Raw genomic sequence first — 17,998 nt, forward strand, 5'->3', positions numbered from 1 at the left:
TATCAGCCCTGGGAACTGCCATAAAAGTTATTAAGCTGGTGGTTTCTATTGTGGTGGTCTCTACCACCTTGTTAGGAGTCATAGCATTGCTTTGTCCTTATTGAGCAGAGGAAGTGGTGGTGCTGGGGAAGTATAGGTTGCAGGTCTAAGGTGTAGTGTTTGTAGGGGAGGAGATCTGTTGATTTACTGATTATTTACATACACATCTGAGTCCATTGTTCTCCACTTGGAAGCCCTTATGATAACCTGGGACTCAGATGGTATAAAAAGCAAATCCAGGCTCTGCTAGACCAGTACCAGTGACAGCCATGGCAAAGCTTATTCTCCTCACAGGTGAGTCTGTAGTCAGAGACAGAGCCTTACTCTTACCTGATTTCTTTTTCTCTCTGGATCTGACAGTTGTGAAGCAGTCTTCACATTATACCTCTGGGCTCTTCCATTCTTCTTCCATCATTTAAAATTTCCAAGAGAATCCTGACATATACAAATCAGTCTCTTATTCTAATCTCAGCTGACTCTAGTAACATTTCTACCTTCATTGATCCCATGGGCATTGTCCTAACAGAAAGGCTTATTTTCTTCCAATGCTTCTCTTATTCTCTAATCCCTTATCAATTGTTTCTTGTTCTGCATTCATCTTCCTGCACCACCTCATTTTAATTGGTATCATTTTTATTTACCTGCTTGAATCCTTGGTCTAGCTTTTCTAGGGATGAAATCAGTAGAACTGAGATAGAGTGATGTGAGTTATCTTTGTTCTACTGTTTTCAGAATTACTTCTTTTTTATCCCCTACTGTCCTACTGAGTTGCTGGTGTATCATAAAAATGTCAGCTAGAAATGCAATCATTTAAAAGGGTTAAGTCAGTAAATTGTTTAGAACCAAGCTATATCCATTGTTTATTAGTTGTTCTAGAGCTGTGATTTACAAACTTTTTATAGTTTCAAAACCTTTTCTAAATGAAACTTCTAGCTCAATTTATAAAACAATCATGTCAGAAGTGCTCTGGTAGAACCAGGGAGAGGCATCTGGAGTCTTGCCTCACAGTTCCTGGTACTTCTCTTCTACTATAAGAGCTCCTAAAAGGTGGCTCCAAGAAAATTCCAAGGCTTCAGGAGATATTGAATTCACTGCTTTAGAGGATGCCTTGTCTGTGGAAGGATATAATCATCCCGGTTCAGGGAGGTGAAGCACTGATGGATGTGTACTCATTGAGTAGAGTACATTCTGGGTAATTTCAGTAAAAATTCAGTAAATCTTCCAAAACAGTACCCTGTGAACTCTGCATCTAGTAACATTTATTATTGACATGAAAGGTGGAAGAAGAGAGTGCCATGGCCATTTTTTACTAAGATGAGGGAAGTGTGGATCTATTGGTACCTTCACTGGAAAACCTACTCTTCAGCATAATCCCTACGTGCCCCTGGGCTGTAACAACCTATGGCAAATAGGATGGCACCCAAGGCCTCAGAATCAGATTCCACAGGGTATAGACAATTGGTTCAGAGTGCATGTGTTTTCTTTCCCTCTAGGTCCGGCACTTCTGCTGAATGCTCAGCTAGGTAAGTCATGAACTCTGTCTTCTTTCTTTGACACAATCTTTTCCTACCATAAACCACAAATCTCTATAAATTACTCATAATGCAACTGTCTGATTAATGTATTTTTTAAAGTATATCAAGAGATAAGCCATATGAGGGAAAGAGAGCTACTGTCTACTTCACAGATGGGTTTGACACTGAGAGAACCTATTATTTTGGATTGGCTGTCACTGCTAGCCTCTTTAGCATGACCACTGGGAGTTATAAATTAGTATTCACTGGGTTTCACAGGACTACTGGACATCTTTTCTTAAGTGGTTCTTAGGCTTAAGATCCCCAAATGAATCTGTTGGAGTCAAAAATAACTAACCCCAAGTCAGTGACTAGTTCCCAAGTTAGAATCTTTGAACTCATCTGCAAAAATATTTACATTAAACACCCCCACATAGAGATCAGGCATTGAGGCAAAGGGAGGGAAACAGAGACAGAGCCAAAACTCATAGCACCTTTCAGTGGCACCTAAATCAGGCCATTATTCTCACTCCTTACTGCTCTCAGGTTCTGCTTACCAGCTGACATGTTACTTCACTAACTGGGCCCAGTACCAGCCAGGCCTGGGGTGCTTTAAGCCTGATGACATTGACCCCTGCCTATGTACTCACCTGATCTATGCCTTTGCTGGGATGCAGAACAATGAGATCACCATCATTGAATGGAATGATGTGACTTTCTACCAAGCTTTCAATGGCCTGAAAAACAAGTAAGAGATGGAAGAGATATCTAATTTGGTATCTCCTGGGTTAGTGCTTCCCAAACATAAATGTGCAAACAAATCACCTGGGATCTTCTTAAAATGAGTTCAGGTTCAGTGAGTCTGAGGTGGGGACCAAGATTCTACATTTCAAACAAGCTCCCCGATGATGCTGATGCTTCTGGTTCAGGAAGCTACACTTTAAGTAGCAAGGATATAGATAACATAGCACATTGCCTGCTCTAGCAGTATTCAAAATATATCAATTCTATTTCTCCTTTTCCATGTCAATAGCTTTTTTTTATGATCCGAGAAACTGCAAGCCATCTTAGCTACTCACATCAGAGAGCAGGAGGCGGAAGATAATGAAGATTAGACGTCACTGAGCCCCCCCAAATCAGAAATGTCTGCTGTATTTTAAGAGTTCTATTTGTGTAAAAATGAAACATAACAAAGAAACAATAACCCTGGTATCTTTTAATTTCTGATTTGCTCAGTTTAGCTATTTCTAGGAGAAATAAGGCTACAGGCCATCACTACCATCAGTAGTGGTACTATCTTGAATGTAACTACTAGAATATAAGTTATGATAAATACAGGAAGTAAACTTCTGTGGAGTGGTATTTCTTTAAGTGTGATCCATTGACTATGTATCAGAATCACATGGGGCACCTGATAAAAATGTCAATCCCTCCCACAGTCCAACTGAATCAGAATCTCTAAGAAAGGGGCTATAAGCCCAGAATTTTAATGTTTTCCCACTCTGACCGTTGCACTCCATTCTTATATAAACTGTTTGAGAACCACTATTCCAGAAAAACGGGCATAATTTTAAGCAACTGATTTATAGTCATTATCTTGGAGGCTGAGAAAGTAATTATGCTCCAGCAACATTTATCATTTCATCTGATGGAACAGAATATGATTTAATTATGCTTTAAAGTTTTATATATATTATTGCCAATAGATACCTGTTTTTACAAAATCCACTCCCATAATTTGGATTTCCTCGAAGAATTTTGAGTGCATTTATGATAACAACACAATTTTGTTGTTGTTGTTGAAGTCTAATTAACATACAGTATTAGTTTCAGGTGTTCAATATACTAATTCAACAATTCTATACATTACTCAGTGCTCACCATGATAAGTGTACTTTTCCTCTCCTTCACCTATTTCACCTCATCCCCTTACCTACCTCCTCTCTGACAACTACCAGTTTGTTCTCTGTATTTAAGAGTCTGTTTTGGGGACGCCTGGGTGGCTCAGTTGGTTAAGCAACTGCCTTCGGCTCAGGTCATGATCCTGGAGTCCTGGGATCGAGTCCTGCATCAGACTCCCTGCTCAGCAGGGGGTCTGCTTCTCCCTCTGACCCTCTTCCCTCACGTGCTCTCTGTCTCTCATTCTCTCTCTCTCAAATAAATAAATAAATAAAATCTAAAAAAAAAAGAGTGTTTTGTGTTTGTCTCTTTTTTCTTTCTTTATTAAATTCCACATCTGATTGAAGTCATATGGCATTTGTCTTTCTCTGACTGACTTATTTCACTTAGTATTATCCTAAGTATTGGATAACAACACAATTTTTATAAAGAAAGTCTTCAGTAGTGAAGGAAAATTATCCTACAGAATATCTTATCAAGGCAACATCGAAGTATATGACCAGGCCCAATACCAAAGCAATGTTATTTTAAATAGAAGGACTCATGGATTTTGAAATTTCTCTTTTCTATTCTTTGCTTTGTAGGAACAGCCAGCCTAAAACTCTCCTGGCCATTGGAGGCTGGAACTTTGGAACTCCCCATAAGTCCTCTCTGGGAGAGCCTGGTGTTCATCTGCTATTGAAAACAAGTTATGTTCCTTTACACTTCACAATCTAAGACAGGTTATGAAGGATGCACATTAAACAAATAGGCTACTGGAATAAATTACTCTACCAGTACCTCAATATTAAAGTAGAACACAATTTATTTTATATGTTTACATTTAGATGTATATTCTGGGATTCCATTCACAGAGGTTTAGTTACTGAGATTTCAAAACAACCTCTTCTTAAAGTATTTCAAAAGCACAATCCATGTGGAGAGGGCTATAGCACTTCTATTTACCTTCTGGGGGAAGAGAAGAGAAAGTCATGCAAATAAACAAGAAGACTTTGAAGGCATATGAACTTGGGGGGGACTATTTGGAGAGAGAACACAGTGAGCTGGGGTAGCCAGGTTTCAAAGCAACAAGTGCAACCTATGGAAAAAAAATCAGAGTTGGGTGGGTAACAAAATAAAGGGAACTCTGAAATACCATGGCTGGCTGAGTACTGATTACAAAGTAATGACAAAAGAAAACTAGAAGCATACTTATATCTGGGTTGTGGGTCCCCAGTGAAGAGCTCTGAGGCAGAAATATAAAAGTTTGATTTTACTAGAAGGTGTTGGGACCACCAAGGCGTTCCCTCACCTTGCCTTCTTTGGGTCTCCCTCAGCTTCATTGCCATGGTTTCCACTCCTGAGAACCGCCAGACTTTCATTGCCTCAGTCATCAGATTCCTGCGCCACTATGAGTTTGATGGGCTGGACTTTGGGAGTACCCTGGCTCTCATGGGAGCTCTCCTCAGGGCAAACATCTCTTCAACGTCCTAGTGCAGGTGAGGAGGGAAGTGGCAATCTCTAACCCAAGAATACTCAAAGCCTATTCTTTCCAAGGAGAATCTGGTGTTTCCCAAGTGCAACTAAACTGAAACTTAGAATTATGGAATCTTCACATCACAAAGATTCTTAGATATCATGCCTTCATTCAACAGCATTTCATAAAGATAACAACAAGAACACATGTGTGCTATGTGCCAGACACTATGCTACTTTATTCTACTATTGTATTTTAAAAATTGTAATTCATTTCACCTGTACATCTACTCTATAATCTAGGTACTATAAGTATCATAATCTTTATTTTACAGAGGAAACTAAGGTTTAAGTAACTTGCTTAATATCATACAACTAGTAGGTGTCATAACTACCCATGCAGTCTGGCTACAGAGCCTACTGCTTCTAGCCATTACACTAGACTTATTATTTACTTATTTGTTGAACAGCTGTAGAGATAAGAAAGAACATCTCTATTCTTAGCCGAAACATGCCTCCAGTCATAATTTATAACTTCCAGTCATTGGCTTTAGTTCTGCTCACCAAAATAACAAAGGATAAAACATCTTTTGTAATCTATCATTCAATATTTGCAGACTGCTGTAACATCCTGCCTATAATTTCTCTTCTTCCCTAATTCCTTTAACTAGTATCACATGATAATTTTCAGACCCACCCTTCACTGGAACACACTCTGGCACACTCTAATAATACAACTATAAAAACTGAACCCGGTCCTCCAAATGAGATTAAAATCACCCAAAATAAAGGTGCTCATGCTAAATAATGGGAACCCATCACTTGACTGTAACCACTTCCCTTATTGACGAAATCAGCATTTCATATGATGGGATGTCAGTCTTATAAAGTAATTCATTTACTGGATAAAGGGAAGCAACATGTATACTGCCAAAAGCTGGATATAGGTTACTACAGCAACTGTAAGTTCAGAGTATAGTGATATAAGTGGAGCTCCGCCTGGTCATCTGGGACCTGCGTTCTGGGCATAACCTGGCTACTAACTTGCTGTGGGACTTTGGTGAAATTGTGTAACTTCTATTCATATTATATAGCTATAAAATCGATTGATATCATCAGTCCTATCTACTTTATAGAGATATTGAGAAACTAAAGTAAGGTAAAATATAGGAAAGCATTTTGAAAAAGAAAAGCATGATACAAACTTACTTGTTTAAGAAACTGAAATCAGATGCATAGATGACCTACTGTACTTGATTATTCTACAGGGGAAGTGCGTGAAGGAGGCCAAGCAGATCAACAAGCCCAGTCTGATGATCACTGCTGCAGTAGCTGCTGGCATCTCCAACATCCAGTCCAGCTATGAAATCCCCCAGCTGGCCCAGTGAGTCATTCACCCTATCCTCAAACTCCTGTAGTTATCACTTTTGCAAGGTAGACTTGTCCTCAGTCTGTCTTGCTATTCAGGGACCTCATTTAGGAGGCTTTGGAAGTGGTAACTTTTGCCTGCATAGGTGTGGGAAATGACTGTCACAAATGTTTTTAAATCCCTTACCCCACCTCAGGTACCTGGACCACATCCACATCATGACCTATGACCTCCATGGCTCCTGGGAGGGCTACACTGGAGAGAACAGCCCCCTGTACAAATACCCGACTGACTGGCAGCAACGCCTACCTCAGTGTGGTGAGTCCCTGCACACATGCAGATGCAGACCAGAGATGAGGCTGTACATCATATGGAAATTCAGGGACAAAACAAATGAAAATTCTGCAAATGTCTCACTTGGATAACTATCCTTTCCAATCTCATTAACTATAATTTCACCAAAATGCTTTGAAAAAAATACTATCTGTCATTAACATCATACAATTTGCCTGTTAGAACAGTGGACTAACATAACTAAGCGCTGGGTCATCAGCCTGGTGGAGCCTCTAGCTAACACGCTGTCATTGCAGGATTATGTCATGAACTACTGGAAGGACAATGGGACTCCAGCTGAGAAGCTCATCGTTGGAGTCCCCACCTATGGCCACACCTTCACCCTGAGTGACTCCTCCAACACTTGCATTGGCGCCCCCACCTCTGGCGCTGGTCCTGCTGGGCCCTACGCCAGGCAGGCTGGGTTCTGGGCCTACTGTGAGGTAGGTAGGTAGATTAGACTATACAGTTCTGTGAATTCCATGCCCTGTGCTGAACAGAATGAAGGCTCATTCTGTCCACTACTTATCTACTTAAAATACAGCTATCATTCCAAATGCTTTAAGAGTTTAAATTCATTTACCTATTCATTTACCTAATCCAGTATGAAGAGCACTTAGAATGTGCAATATCCCTTCAAGCAACAAACTACATACTTAAGGTCATTTATATTAGCATGTAAGAAAATAAAAGAACTATATCTCTCAAATTAATGTGGGCTCCCAAAATCAAGTATTAAGGATAGGGATAACAGGAATATTTCAAAAGCAACTTGATATTATTTACTTCAAATAACAACCCATAATTAGAAACCAGGAAAATCCCAATTGGAGACATGAAAGAAAAAAAAAAAATCAAAGAGGCAAGTGTTTGTTTTTTCTTTCATGGGAATCTTATTTAAAAGATTTGAATCTCTTGACTTTTTAAAGATCTGTACCTTCCTGGAAAATGGAGCCACTCAGGCATGGGATGCTCCTCAGGATGTGCCCTACACCTATCAGGGCAACGAGTGGGTTGGTTATGATGATGTCAAGAGCTTCGGTCTCAAGGTAAGGTCAGCCTGTCTGACATACTGTGGGCCCAGCCGTGAGTCCAGAGAAGTAAAATGACCTCTGGTGTCCTCTATCCTTAAATAGGCTCGGTGGCTTAAGGATAACAATTTTGGAGGTGCCATGGTCTGGGCCATTGACCTGGATGACTTCACAGGCACTTTCTGCAACCTGGGCAAGTTCCCCCTGATTAACACCCTGAAGAAAGCTCTTGGGCTGCAGAGTGCAAGTAAGTGAAAACAGAAGGATGCCAGGGGTATACAATTGCTCCTTCTCCCAGTCAAAAGGCAGCTCTAACATCTGCCCACCTCCACTGGCCAGGGAGTCACTTCACATTTCACCTCACTGCTCTTGCCCAGCTGAGACACAGGTGCTCCATTCTTTCTCTACCCTTGAATTTCCAGGTCAGGAATGTCATGCTTTTATGGCAAACCAGGCCTACCTGAGTTTTCCACCTCGGCTAAGTCTTAAAGGTGTGGAAAAGCCCCAGGAAATTTGGCTGACCTTCAATATATAAGCATTTACTTTTCTATGAACACTTCCCTCATGAAAAGTCTCTTTCAGCCCACCTAGAGACTGAACAAGAAACCCTCAGTACTGCTCACATGTTTCTAATCTGTAATTAAGGGGAAATACCACATCCTTAAATTTTTTCCAGATTTTTCTCTTAGAGCTCATTGGCTTGCCACTTATACCCAGATCCTAGGCAAGTATTTTGCACATACTGATGCTCAGTAATTTTTTTTTTAAATGATTTTGACATCATCAGGGAAGAGAGAACTTTTTAAAATTTAAAAGCAGAGTGGCTTGAAATTATAGCTTTTCCTGAGTATGGAGTTATCTTGTGATCTCCTCACTTGTAGGGATCCAGAGCTAACAGCACTCCACCTCCAGACCTTCTCCTCAGGGCCACTAGTCTCCTCCCCTCTAGGCGAGGGTGGGAGCCTCTTCCAGGTCCATGAGTCTGTTTTGTGCTGTTTCAGGTTGTACCGCCCCTGCTCAGCCCGTGGAACCCATAACTCCTCCTCCCAGGAGCTGAAGTGGGGGCGGAAGTGGGAGCGGGGAAGTGGGAGCAGGAGCCCAGCTCTGGAAGCAGCTCTGGAGGCAGTTCTGGGGGCAGTGGATTCTGTGCCAGAAAAGCCAACGGCCTCTAACCTGTGGCGAATAACAGAAATGCCTTCTGGCACTGCCTGAATGGAGTCACATACCAGCAGAACTGCCAGGCCAGGCATGTCTTTGACACCAGCTGTGATTGCTGCAACTGGGCATAAACCTGATCTGTCTCCATTCCCGGGTCTCCTTCGCTTAGTACATCTTGTTCCTACCTAGAGTTCTGCAATAAAAGCTGTCAGTCAAAACATGAGCCTTGGGGTGCCTGGGTGGCTCAGTCGGTTAAGCGTCTGCCTTTGGCTTAGGTCATGATCCCCGGGTCCTGGGATCGAGCCCCACATCGGGCTCCTTGCTCAGTGGAGAGCCTGCTTCTCCCTCTCCCACTCCCCCTGCTTGTGTTCCCTCTCTCGCTGTGTCTCTCTCTGTCAAATAAATAAATAAATAATCTTTTTTTTGAAAAATTTTTTTATTATTAGTTATGTTAATCACCATACATTACATCATTAGTTTTTGATGTAGTGTTCCATGATTCATTGTTTGTGCATAACACCCAGTGCTCCATGCAGAACGTGCCCTCTTTAATACCCATCACCAGGCTAACCCGTTCCCCCACCCCCCTCCCCTCTAGAGCCCTCAGTTTGTTTTTCAGAGTCCATTGTCTTTCATGGTTCATCTCCCCTCCAATTTCCCCCCCTTCATTCTTCCCCTCCTGCTATCTTCTTCTTCTTCTTTTTTTTTTTTAACATATAATGTATTATTTGTTCCAGAGGTACAGGTCTGTGATTCAAATAAAAAATCTTTAAGAAAAAAACAACAACAACATGAGCCTTTTTGGGTTAAGTGATTAGGGTGGAAACATTTCTAGATGTGAAAATACAGGCTGCTCAGGGGCAGGGGGTGGCCGAAGAAAAGAGTGTGTGACGAAGTAGGGGAGCCTGGTTGATCTGCATGAAGGTCAGAGGCTGTCAGGAGGAAATGCTTGAATGTTTGGTGCTGGGATGGGATGAGGACATGAAGAAGATAGGTCCGTAGCCTGGAGACTGCCCTTAGGAAAGAGCCAGAGTGATTCCGTGACACTTGGTGGCACAGGCCTGTGTGGCTTGCTCAAAAAGATGAAGCCCAGGGCACTCTGTCCATATCTGCTGAGGTCCCAGAGCTGGCCCAGTGCCTCTTAGACCAGGATCCTTTGGGGATGTCTGCCCAGCCTGTGGACCTGCAGTGCTCCTTTATCAGGAGATTGTCCCCTTCTTTGAAGCCATGGCCGTGGTCCCCAGCTGCTGTGCTTATACTGAATCTTCTCCTCCCCTGGCTTGGCTGATTGACTAGGATGGACATCATTAGACTCAAGAAGGCTAATCAAATCACCAAGCCTTGAAATCTGCAACAGGCAACAAGGAGTGGCTGTCATACCCTGAGAGTGGCTTGCCCTGGGATACTTAAACTCAGGAGCTGTAGTGAGAGGCTGTGGAGAAGGGCAGTTGCTCTGGATACAAAGCAAGAAGACCAAAGGGGAGATGCAGTTGAAAGCCGCCACAAGAGACAGAGGACGCTTATGGACAGCTTTCCGCCTTTTAATTCCAGCTCCTTCCTGAGACTCAGATGCCTTTCTGCCTTTGGACTCTGTGAAACACCCCTATACCTCTGCCGTAAATTCCTCTTTGCTGCTTAAGCTGGCTTCAGTTTGTTATTTATTGCAACTAGAAGAATCCTAATACAATGGCTCCTATTTTTTTTTTTTTTCTGGCAGGCTTAGTGTATGTCAAACTCTGTTCTAGGTGTTTTACATGTATTTTATTATTTAATTCTCCCAGCCACCCTGTGAGGAAGATAACATTAGTTCCAGAAAACTGCGGCATAGAGGAATTAGGTCACCTGCCCGAGATCACCCAGCTAATAAGTTGCAGAGCCAGATCCCAAGCTAGGCAGGCTGGCTCCAGAGCTCACAGTCCTAACTACTGTACTTCACCACCTCCCTTGATACAGACGTCAGGGTTCACTCTGTAGATGGCCACTTTGTTAATAGTGTTAAGGCACAAGCAGCTTTCTGGGTAATGACGACACATTCATGAGCTCACAACACTTGTGGTTATTATGTGCCAGGTAATATTCTAGGTACTAAAGACATATTGGTAAATAAGATAAAGACTCAACCCCTATGGTGGTTATATTCTGATGGTGAGAGTGTTAGGCAAACAAAGAAATGAAAAAAAGTGTAACAGTGATAGAAAGTGAAAAGGAGACGAATGTACTTTAGTTTGGGCAGTCCAGGAAGGCCTCGGTGGGGGGCAGGGGCCTGGGTGGCGCAGTCGGGGGAGTGTCCGACTCTTGGTTTCGCTCAGGTGGTGGGATCGAACCCTGTGTCAGGTGTGGAGTCTGTTTGAGATCCTCTCTCGTTCTCCCCCTGCCTTTCCCAGCCCCTCTCTCTCTCTCAAATAAATAAATAAATCTTTAAAAAAAAGAAAAAAGGAAGGCCTCTGTGGGGAGATGAGCCTTGACATTCAAGAAGAGCCAGTCATTTTGAGATCTGGGAAGAGGGAGTTTTGGGCACAGGTGCAGCAACTACAGAGTCCTTGAGGTGGAAATGCACACAGCACATTAGAAGGAAGAAGACCAGGGCTGCGCTGGGGTAGTGGGCACAGGAAAGAAATAGGCAGGCGTCAGATCACGCAAGGTCTTGAAACATGGTTAGAAGTTTGGATTTTATTGTAAGTGAGCTGTGGAGCCATTGGAAGTTTATAGCAGGGATGGAGAGGTGGTGACATGATCTAAATTCACCATCGAGAAGAGAGGGCTAGAATAGGGTTATAGAACGTGGGAAAATCGCATTCATGATTGTAGCTGATGTATTGAGTTCTGAGCGCTTACATGACATGCCTTGGAGATCAAAAACATAGATATGGGAGTGTCCTCAATAAGCTGGTGAAGGCAAAAGTCAGCAAAATTGGGTATTATTGTTAATGTAATTACATTTCTAACCAAAGAATAAAAAAGCCTAGAGTAAAATAGAGCATAGGAATTTAGGCAGACTTTTTGGAAGGAGTTTCTGTTTAGGTCACTACTATGGCAAATAACACTGAGGAGAGGATGCAGGGAACTGGACTTGGTGAAGGACATGAAAGAGGCCATTGAGTCTGAGGAAAAGTATCTTTTTTTTTTTTTAAGATTTTATTTATTTATTTGAGAGAGAGAGCGTGAGAGCACAAACAGGTGGGGAGCGGCAGGCAGAGGGAGAAGCAGGCTCTCCACTGAGCAGGGAGCCCGATGCGGGGCTTGATCCCAGGACCCTGGGATCACGACCTGAGCCGAAGGCAGACACTTAACCAACTGAGCCAACCAGGTGCCCTGAAGAAAAGCACCTTTGAACAACACAGTGGCCAGCTGCTAGATCAAAGTGGTTTCCCAGACTAATACCTTCTTCCGATGTCACTATTTTCCCATAAAGACTGATTCTGTCACCATTTCTAGAATGCAGAAATTACTGCAGCCTAAAAAAATGGTGTCCCCCATTTTTCCTGCTTCATTTACATATTAATTAGTCAATCAAATGAATGTTTACTGCATACCTACTACATGCAAGAAGAGGGCAGGCACAATCCAGCTCTAGATCCATGAAGGTTCTAATGTTACCTCCTTTGACTCTTCTCATTCCCTCCACTTCAACTATGTTAGCCTCTTTTCTGTTTCTCATATAGTCCAGGCCAGTTACTGCCTCAGGGCCTTTGTACAAGCTACAACACTCTCCTCAGGTTTCCATTTGACTTTTGACCTCACGTTCTTCAGGCCCTTCCTCAAAGCCAACTTCTCAGCAAGGCCAATCCTGGCTGCACAACCTTAAATTGAAACCTCCTTGTTCCTTCTGCCCTTCCTGTGCTTCTTTTCTCTTGGTACCTGCCATATCACACATCTTATGTATTTACCATTTTTATTGTCTGCCTCCTGCAGTAGAATTAACCTCTGTGAGGATAAGGATTTTGGTTTACTGCTATGTTCCCATTGCCCAGAGTGCCCGGCATATTACAAGAGTTTAATAAGTACTTGTTGAATAAATAAATCGGTCAGGGCAGGAAGGAAGACAGGAACTAAGAAGGTGAGTATTCAAAGCCTGAGACTTTATACTTTATATAGACTATCTCCTGCATGGTGAATATTGTCCCCACATTATAGGTGAGGGAATTGAGATCTTGTGAGAAAACCTTGCCCAAAATTATGCTGTCAATAATTAGAACTGATTTTCAAAGAGGGGCCTTTCTGGCTTCCTTCTCACCATAATGCTACCCTTCAGAAAGCAATGTCACAATGACTTGGAGGACTTCAAGGGTGGGGCTGCTGCTTAGCAGCCAGTCTGAGTTACACCCTTCATCTTTGTCTGTTCATGAGAGTGGTGACTCATGGAGCCATTGTTGAATGAGGGAAAGAGGTCAGTTCAAAGGCCCTCCGATGGGGACATCTGGCACAGAGCTTCTTGGAGATCTTCAAGGTCCAAGCCATCTGATCCACTTGAGTACATGAGTGACAAAATCCTGCCATGGATCACCCAGCCATTTCTTTGGAACTTTGCTAATGGTAATCATGTTCTTAAACTCTAGTACATCTATGAAAACTCATTCCTTCAGTATGGGAGTCTAACTGGAAAGAGAGGGGGTATGCTTAGGATTACATAAAAGCCCTGATCCAGGCAGGGCTGGGGGCAGTGCTCTTCTCATCAAGTCCTGAGCCTTGATAAGAAGTGGCACCCATTTAGATGAAAGGGCAACTTTTTTTTTTTTTTGCACAGAGGTACTCTGGGAGTTACCTGTGGTTCTGGGCATGGAGATGGTAGATCAGAAGTGCATTAACTTTTGTTAAATGCCAATTATAGGCTAGTCATTTGCTGTGTAAGATTTGTCTTGTGTTATCTCTTAAATTCCCATGGCAGCCCTAAGGAGGCAAGAAATAATTTGTGCCATTTTATAGATGAATCAGGCTAAGTAGCTTCCACAAAGTCATGTAGCTAGTAAATGACACACCAGTACCTGTTGGAAACCAGTTCTGAAAGTCTTCAAAGCCTGTGTTCATTCCTCTACCACCAGATGAGAGAGGCTGGTACTTAAGTCTGGAAAGTGGGATTTAGAAAGTCTCTGTTCCTCTCCTTCTTTCACCTTCTGAAGACACATCCATTCTCTAGATCAGAGGTTCTCAATCCTATTCAGACCCAAGTCCTGCTTTGAGTAAAAAATTATTTTGTAACACCCCTTTTATTATCCTAATTAAATTGGATGGATAACATAACCTGCCATGCATAATTTCATAAATAATGTAATGCCATAATTGTAAAGGGGAAAAATAATTTCTAATAAAATAATATGCATTTCAATATATAAATGCTCATATGTGACTACTTTATAAGACAATGAAGTAGTCAGGCTCTTGCACCATATAATAAACAATGAATAAGCCTAGAATTAAGAAAGAAGGTTAAATGTTATCTCATACAAGCAGTTAGGAAAATAAAAAAGCAGATTTATAAGTGGATGCCAGGACAAAGACCAGTGTTAAGAAAATTAATAACACTCCAGACTTACTGTTTCCTGATAACAAAAAGAGGTGAATAGCTTTAGTTACAGTAGGGATAATACTCAACTAATTACCAACCAGTGAAGTAAAAAAAGGAAAAGGAGTACGACTATGTTATTTTTGAAAAGAAGTAAATAATGTTAATGTGCTTCCTCTAGGATTGCCAGATTTTTAAAAATAAACTGTTTTATTGGTCTATCATGCATACCAAAAAGGGCCCAAATCATAACTGAACAGATTAATGAAATATGCAAGGTGAACTCCTCAGTGTAAGCAGTATACCCAGTCCAAGAAATGGAACACCATTAGTGCTCCAAAAGCCCTTCTCATGTCCCCTCTCTTTTACTGCTTCCACCCTCCTTAAAAGGTACCCCCATTCTAACTTCTAACACATAAATTAGTTTGCCTATTTTTGGATTTATGTAAATGTACTCATGCAGTATGTAAATGTTCATGTCTAAATTATTTCATTCAACACTGTGAGATTAAGCTAGATTGTTACATGTGCAGGATTTTTTCTCTATTCCTTTGCTATATAGTATTCCTTCATAAGAGTATTGCACAACTTGTTTTTCCATTCTACCATTAATGGGCATTTAGTTGTTCCAGTTTGGGACTGTTTTGATCATGTTGCTTTTAATGTTCTTATACATGCCTTTGTGGTGCACATTTGTATGCATTCCTGCTGAGTACATACCAAGGAGCAGGAATTATTAGGTCATAGGGATGTCTACTTCAGCTTTGGTATAAAAAATTTTGAGGTGAATGTATCAATTTCTATTTACACTAAAAGTGTATTCAAGATTTCCAGCTGCTTCGCATCCTAGCATCACCAAGTGTTATCTGTCTTTATAATTTTAGCCATCTTGTGGGTAGCTCATTGTGGTTTAAATTTCTAACTCCTTTATGACTACTGAAGTTGAGCACTTTTTATATGTTTACTGGTTATTTGGATATTCTTCTTTCTGAGTTCCCCATTCAAGTATTTTACCTATTTTTTATTAAGTTGTTTTGTCTTATTGATCTGTAATAGTTGCTTTATATATCCTAGATCAACACTATCCAATGTCAATATAATGTGAGCAATGTGTTTAATTTTAAATTTCTAATAGCCACATTAAAAAAGTAAAAAGAAACATGTAAAGTTAATTTTGCTACTGTTTTATTTAACCCGATACATCCAAAATATTATCATCTCAACATGTAACCAATACAAAATTAATGCGATATTTTGTACTCTTTCTTTTCATTCTAAGTCTTTAATTTCTGATGTGTATTTTACACTTATACAAATCTCAATTTAAATTAACCACATTTCTGGGCACCTAGGTGGCTCAGTTGGTTAAGCATCTGCCTTCAGCTCAGGTCATGATCCCAGGGTCCTGGGATCAAGCCCCACATTGGGTTCCCTACTTCTCCCTCTGACTACCACTCCCCCTGCTTGTGCTCTCTCTCTCTCTCTCTGTGTGTGTGTCAAATAAATAAATAAAAAATAAATAAATTAACCACATTTCAAGTGCCCAATAGTTAATATGGGTAGTGGCTCATACATTGGATGGACACTGCAGGTCTTGATGCTTTTGTGCTTATGTCTTCCTCCATATCTTGGCTTACTTTCTCACTTTTCTATTGGTATCTTTTTTTAATTATTATTTTAAAACATTTTCAAACCTAAAAAAAAGTTGCAAAGACAGTACAAAGAATTTTCTTACCTATTTACCCCAATTCTTTAATTGTTAAATGTTACTTCTCCCCCTCTCTCTCTCTCTCTCTCTCTATATATATATATATATACACACACACACACACACACATCCAGTTGACCTTTGAACACATGAGGTTAAGAGTGCTCACTCCCTGCGCGGTCAAAAATCCACCTATAACTTTTGATTCCCCCCAAATTTAATAGTCTACTGTTGATAAGAAGCCCTACAAATAACATAAAGAGCTGATTAACATGTATTTTGTATGTTATACGCATTATACACTGTATTCTTACCATAAGGTAAGCTAGAGAAAATAAAATATTAAGAAAATCGTAAGAGAGAATACATTTACAATGCTGTACTGTAAAAAAAATCTGCATATAAATGGAACTTTTCATTGTTTCTCATCTGTCTCTTATACTTATTTCCCTGTATTCTCTGTCCTTTTGCATCTCCAAGCTTCAGGTCTGAATATTTTCTTCCATTCAATTCCCAATTCTTTCATTCTTTTTTTCAGCTTTTGTAATCTGCTGTTAAACTCATGCCTTGGGTTCTTACTTTTAGAGATGGCACTTTTTATTTGTACAATTTTTATTTGATTCCTTTTTATGTAGGACATATGACAGTGCACTGTTTGATGGGACAATGTGCTGCAGGGTGTCCAGCCTCCCTGGCCCAGTGACCAGGAGCATCCCCTCAGTAATTTTTAACAAGCAAAATGCTTCCTCAAGTTTCCAAAATATCCTGTAGGATTCAGTATCACCTTTTTTGGAAACCCTACATTAAATGTGTGAAATCATCCCTGCAGACAGTTCTAGGCCAATGTGTGTGTGGAGGGTAGCATGAAGCAGTCACACCCTATGTCTGCTGCCTCCCACATCTGGTAACTCCTAAAGCTATCCAAAACTCAAGAGAAAAACAGGTTGGTGTTAATATCCAGGACAGGTAAAGGTAAAGAAGGTAAAGAAGTCAACACACACCATGACCTTTCTTCTTGGGTTAGGATGGGAGTGCTCCTGAGGGGACTGGGTACCATCTTAATAATAACCTCTTGCAACTGCCACCTGCCAAGTACCAGGGCCTGATTGCTTTCACCCCGTTCTCTCAATCCTGCCGTTACCCAATAAAGAGGTATTATTATTCCCAATTTGGAGATTAGGAAACTGGGACTTAAACCTTTAAGTGACTGCCCAAGATTTTACAACTATTAAGCACTTCTGTGATTCCTCTGCAGTCCCTGCCCCACTCAAGATTTCCAACCCTTTTAAAACCTCGTGCGTGGAGCGCCTGGATGGCTCAGTCTTTAGGTGTTCGGCTGAGGTCATGATCCCAGGGTGCTGGGATTGAGCCCCGCATCGGGCTCCCTGCTCGGTGAGCCTGCTTCTCCCTCTCCCTGCTGCTCCGCCTAGTTGCGTTCTCTCTCTGTGTCTGTCAAATAAAATCTTAAAAAAAAAAAAAAAAGAAAAGAAAAGAAAGGAAAGCCTCGTGCGTGCCACGTTTAGAGGCAGGAGGGGGCACCCTGCAGAAAAATGGGTCTAAGAGGGGCCTAATAGGGAACTGTCTAGGCTAAGCTCCATTTAGTCCCCACTTCCCCTGCTGTAGGCGTTGTCCTGGAGCCCACACCACCCGCCATCACTGCAGGGGCTGCGTTTTCCTAGGTCCCCGATCCTGGCAGTCCAGATTTCGGGGCATTCTGAACCCAGCGTCCCTCCCTCTTCAGCAGCTCATTCCCAGTGGCCCAGCTTCCAAAGCCCTTCTGCTCAATCCCTCACCCGCGCATCTGCTGTAGCCGCTGGTCCAGCAAACCCCGCAACTGCACCCAGCCACAAAGTACACCCTGCTCTCCGCCCGGGACCAAGGGGTGCGGGAGTCCCGCCCCACTGCGCAGGCGCGTGCGGAGCCACACCCCTTGAGTCCCCCTGCGTTCCCTTAGCAACGCGGTACACAAATGCTTGCCTGGCCACCAGCGCG

The 17,998-nt window shown here is 41.8% G+C and overlaps 1 protein-coding gene across 1 annotated transcript; it reads left to right on the forward strand.

Moving 5' to 3' along the window:
- The first annotated feature begins 308 nt into the window (after positions 1-308).
- CHIA (chitinase acidic) lies at positions 309-8,929 on the forward strand. Its single transcript, XM_021690212.1, is given in 14 exon segments — positions 309-333; positions 1,533-1,562; positions 2,100-2,301; positions 4,037-4,096; positions 4,769-4,860; positions 4,863-4,945; positions 6,182-6,291; positions 6,473-6,568; positions 6,570-6,594; positions 6,867-7,052; positions 7,539-7,658; positions 7,746-7,887; positions 8,642-8,718; positions 8,750-8,929. Coding segments are annotated over 14 exon segments (1,428 nt in total).
- Positions 8,930-17,998: the final 9,069 nt, after the last annotated feature.

This window comes from Neomonachus schauinslandi, chromosome 4 (assembly GCF_002201575.2).
Source record: "Neomonachus schauinslandi chromosome 4, ASM220157v2, whole genome shotgun sequence".
NCBI lineage: Eukaryota > Metazoa > Chordata > Mammalia > Carnivora > Phocidae > Neomonachus > Neomonachus schauinslandi.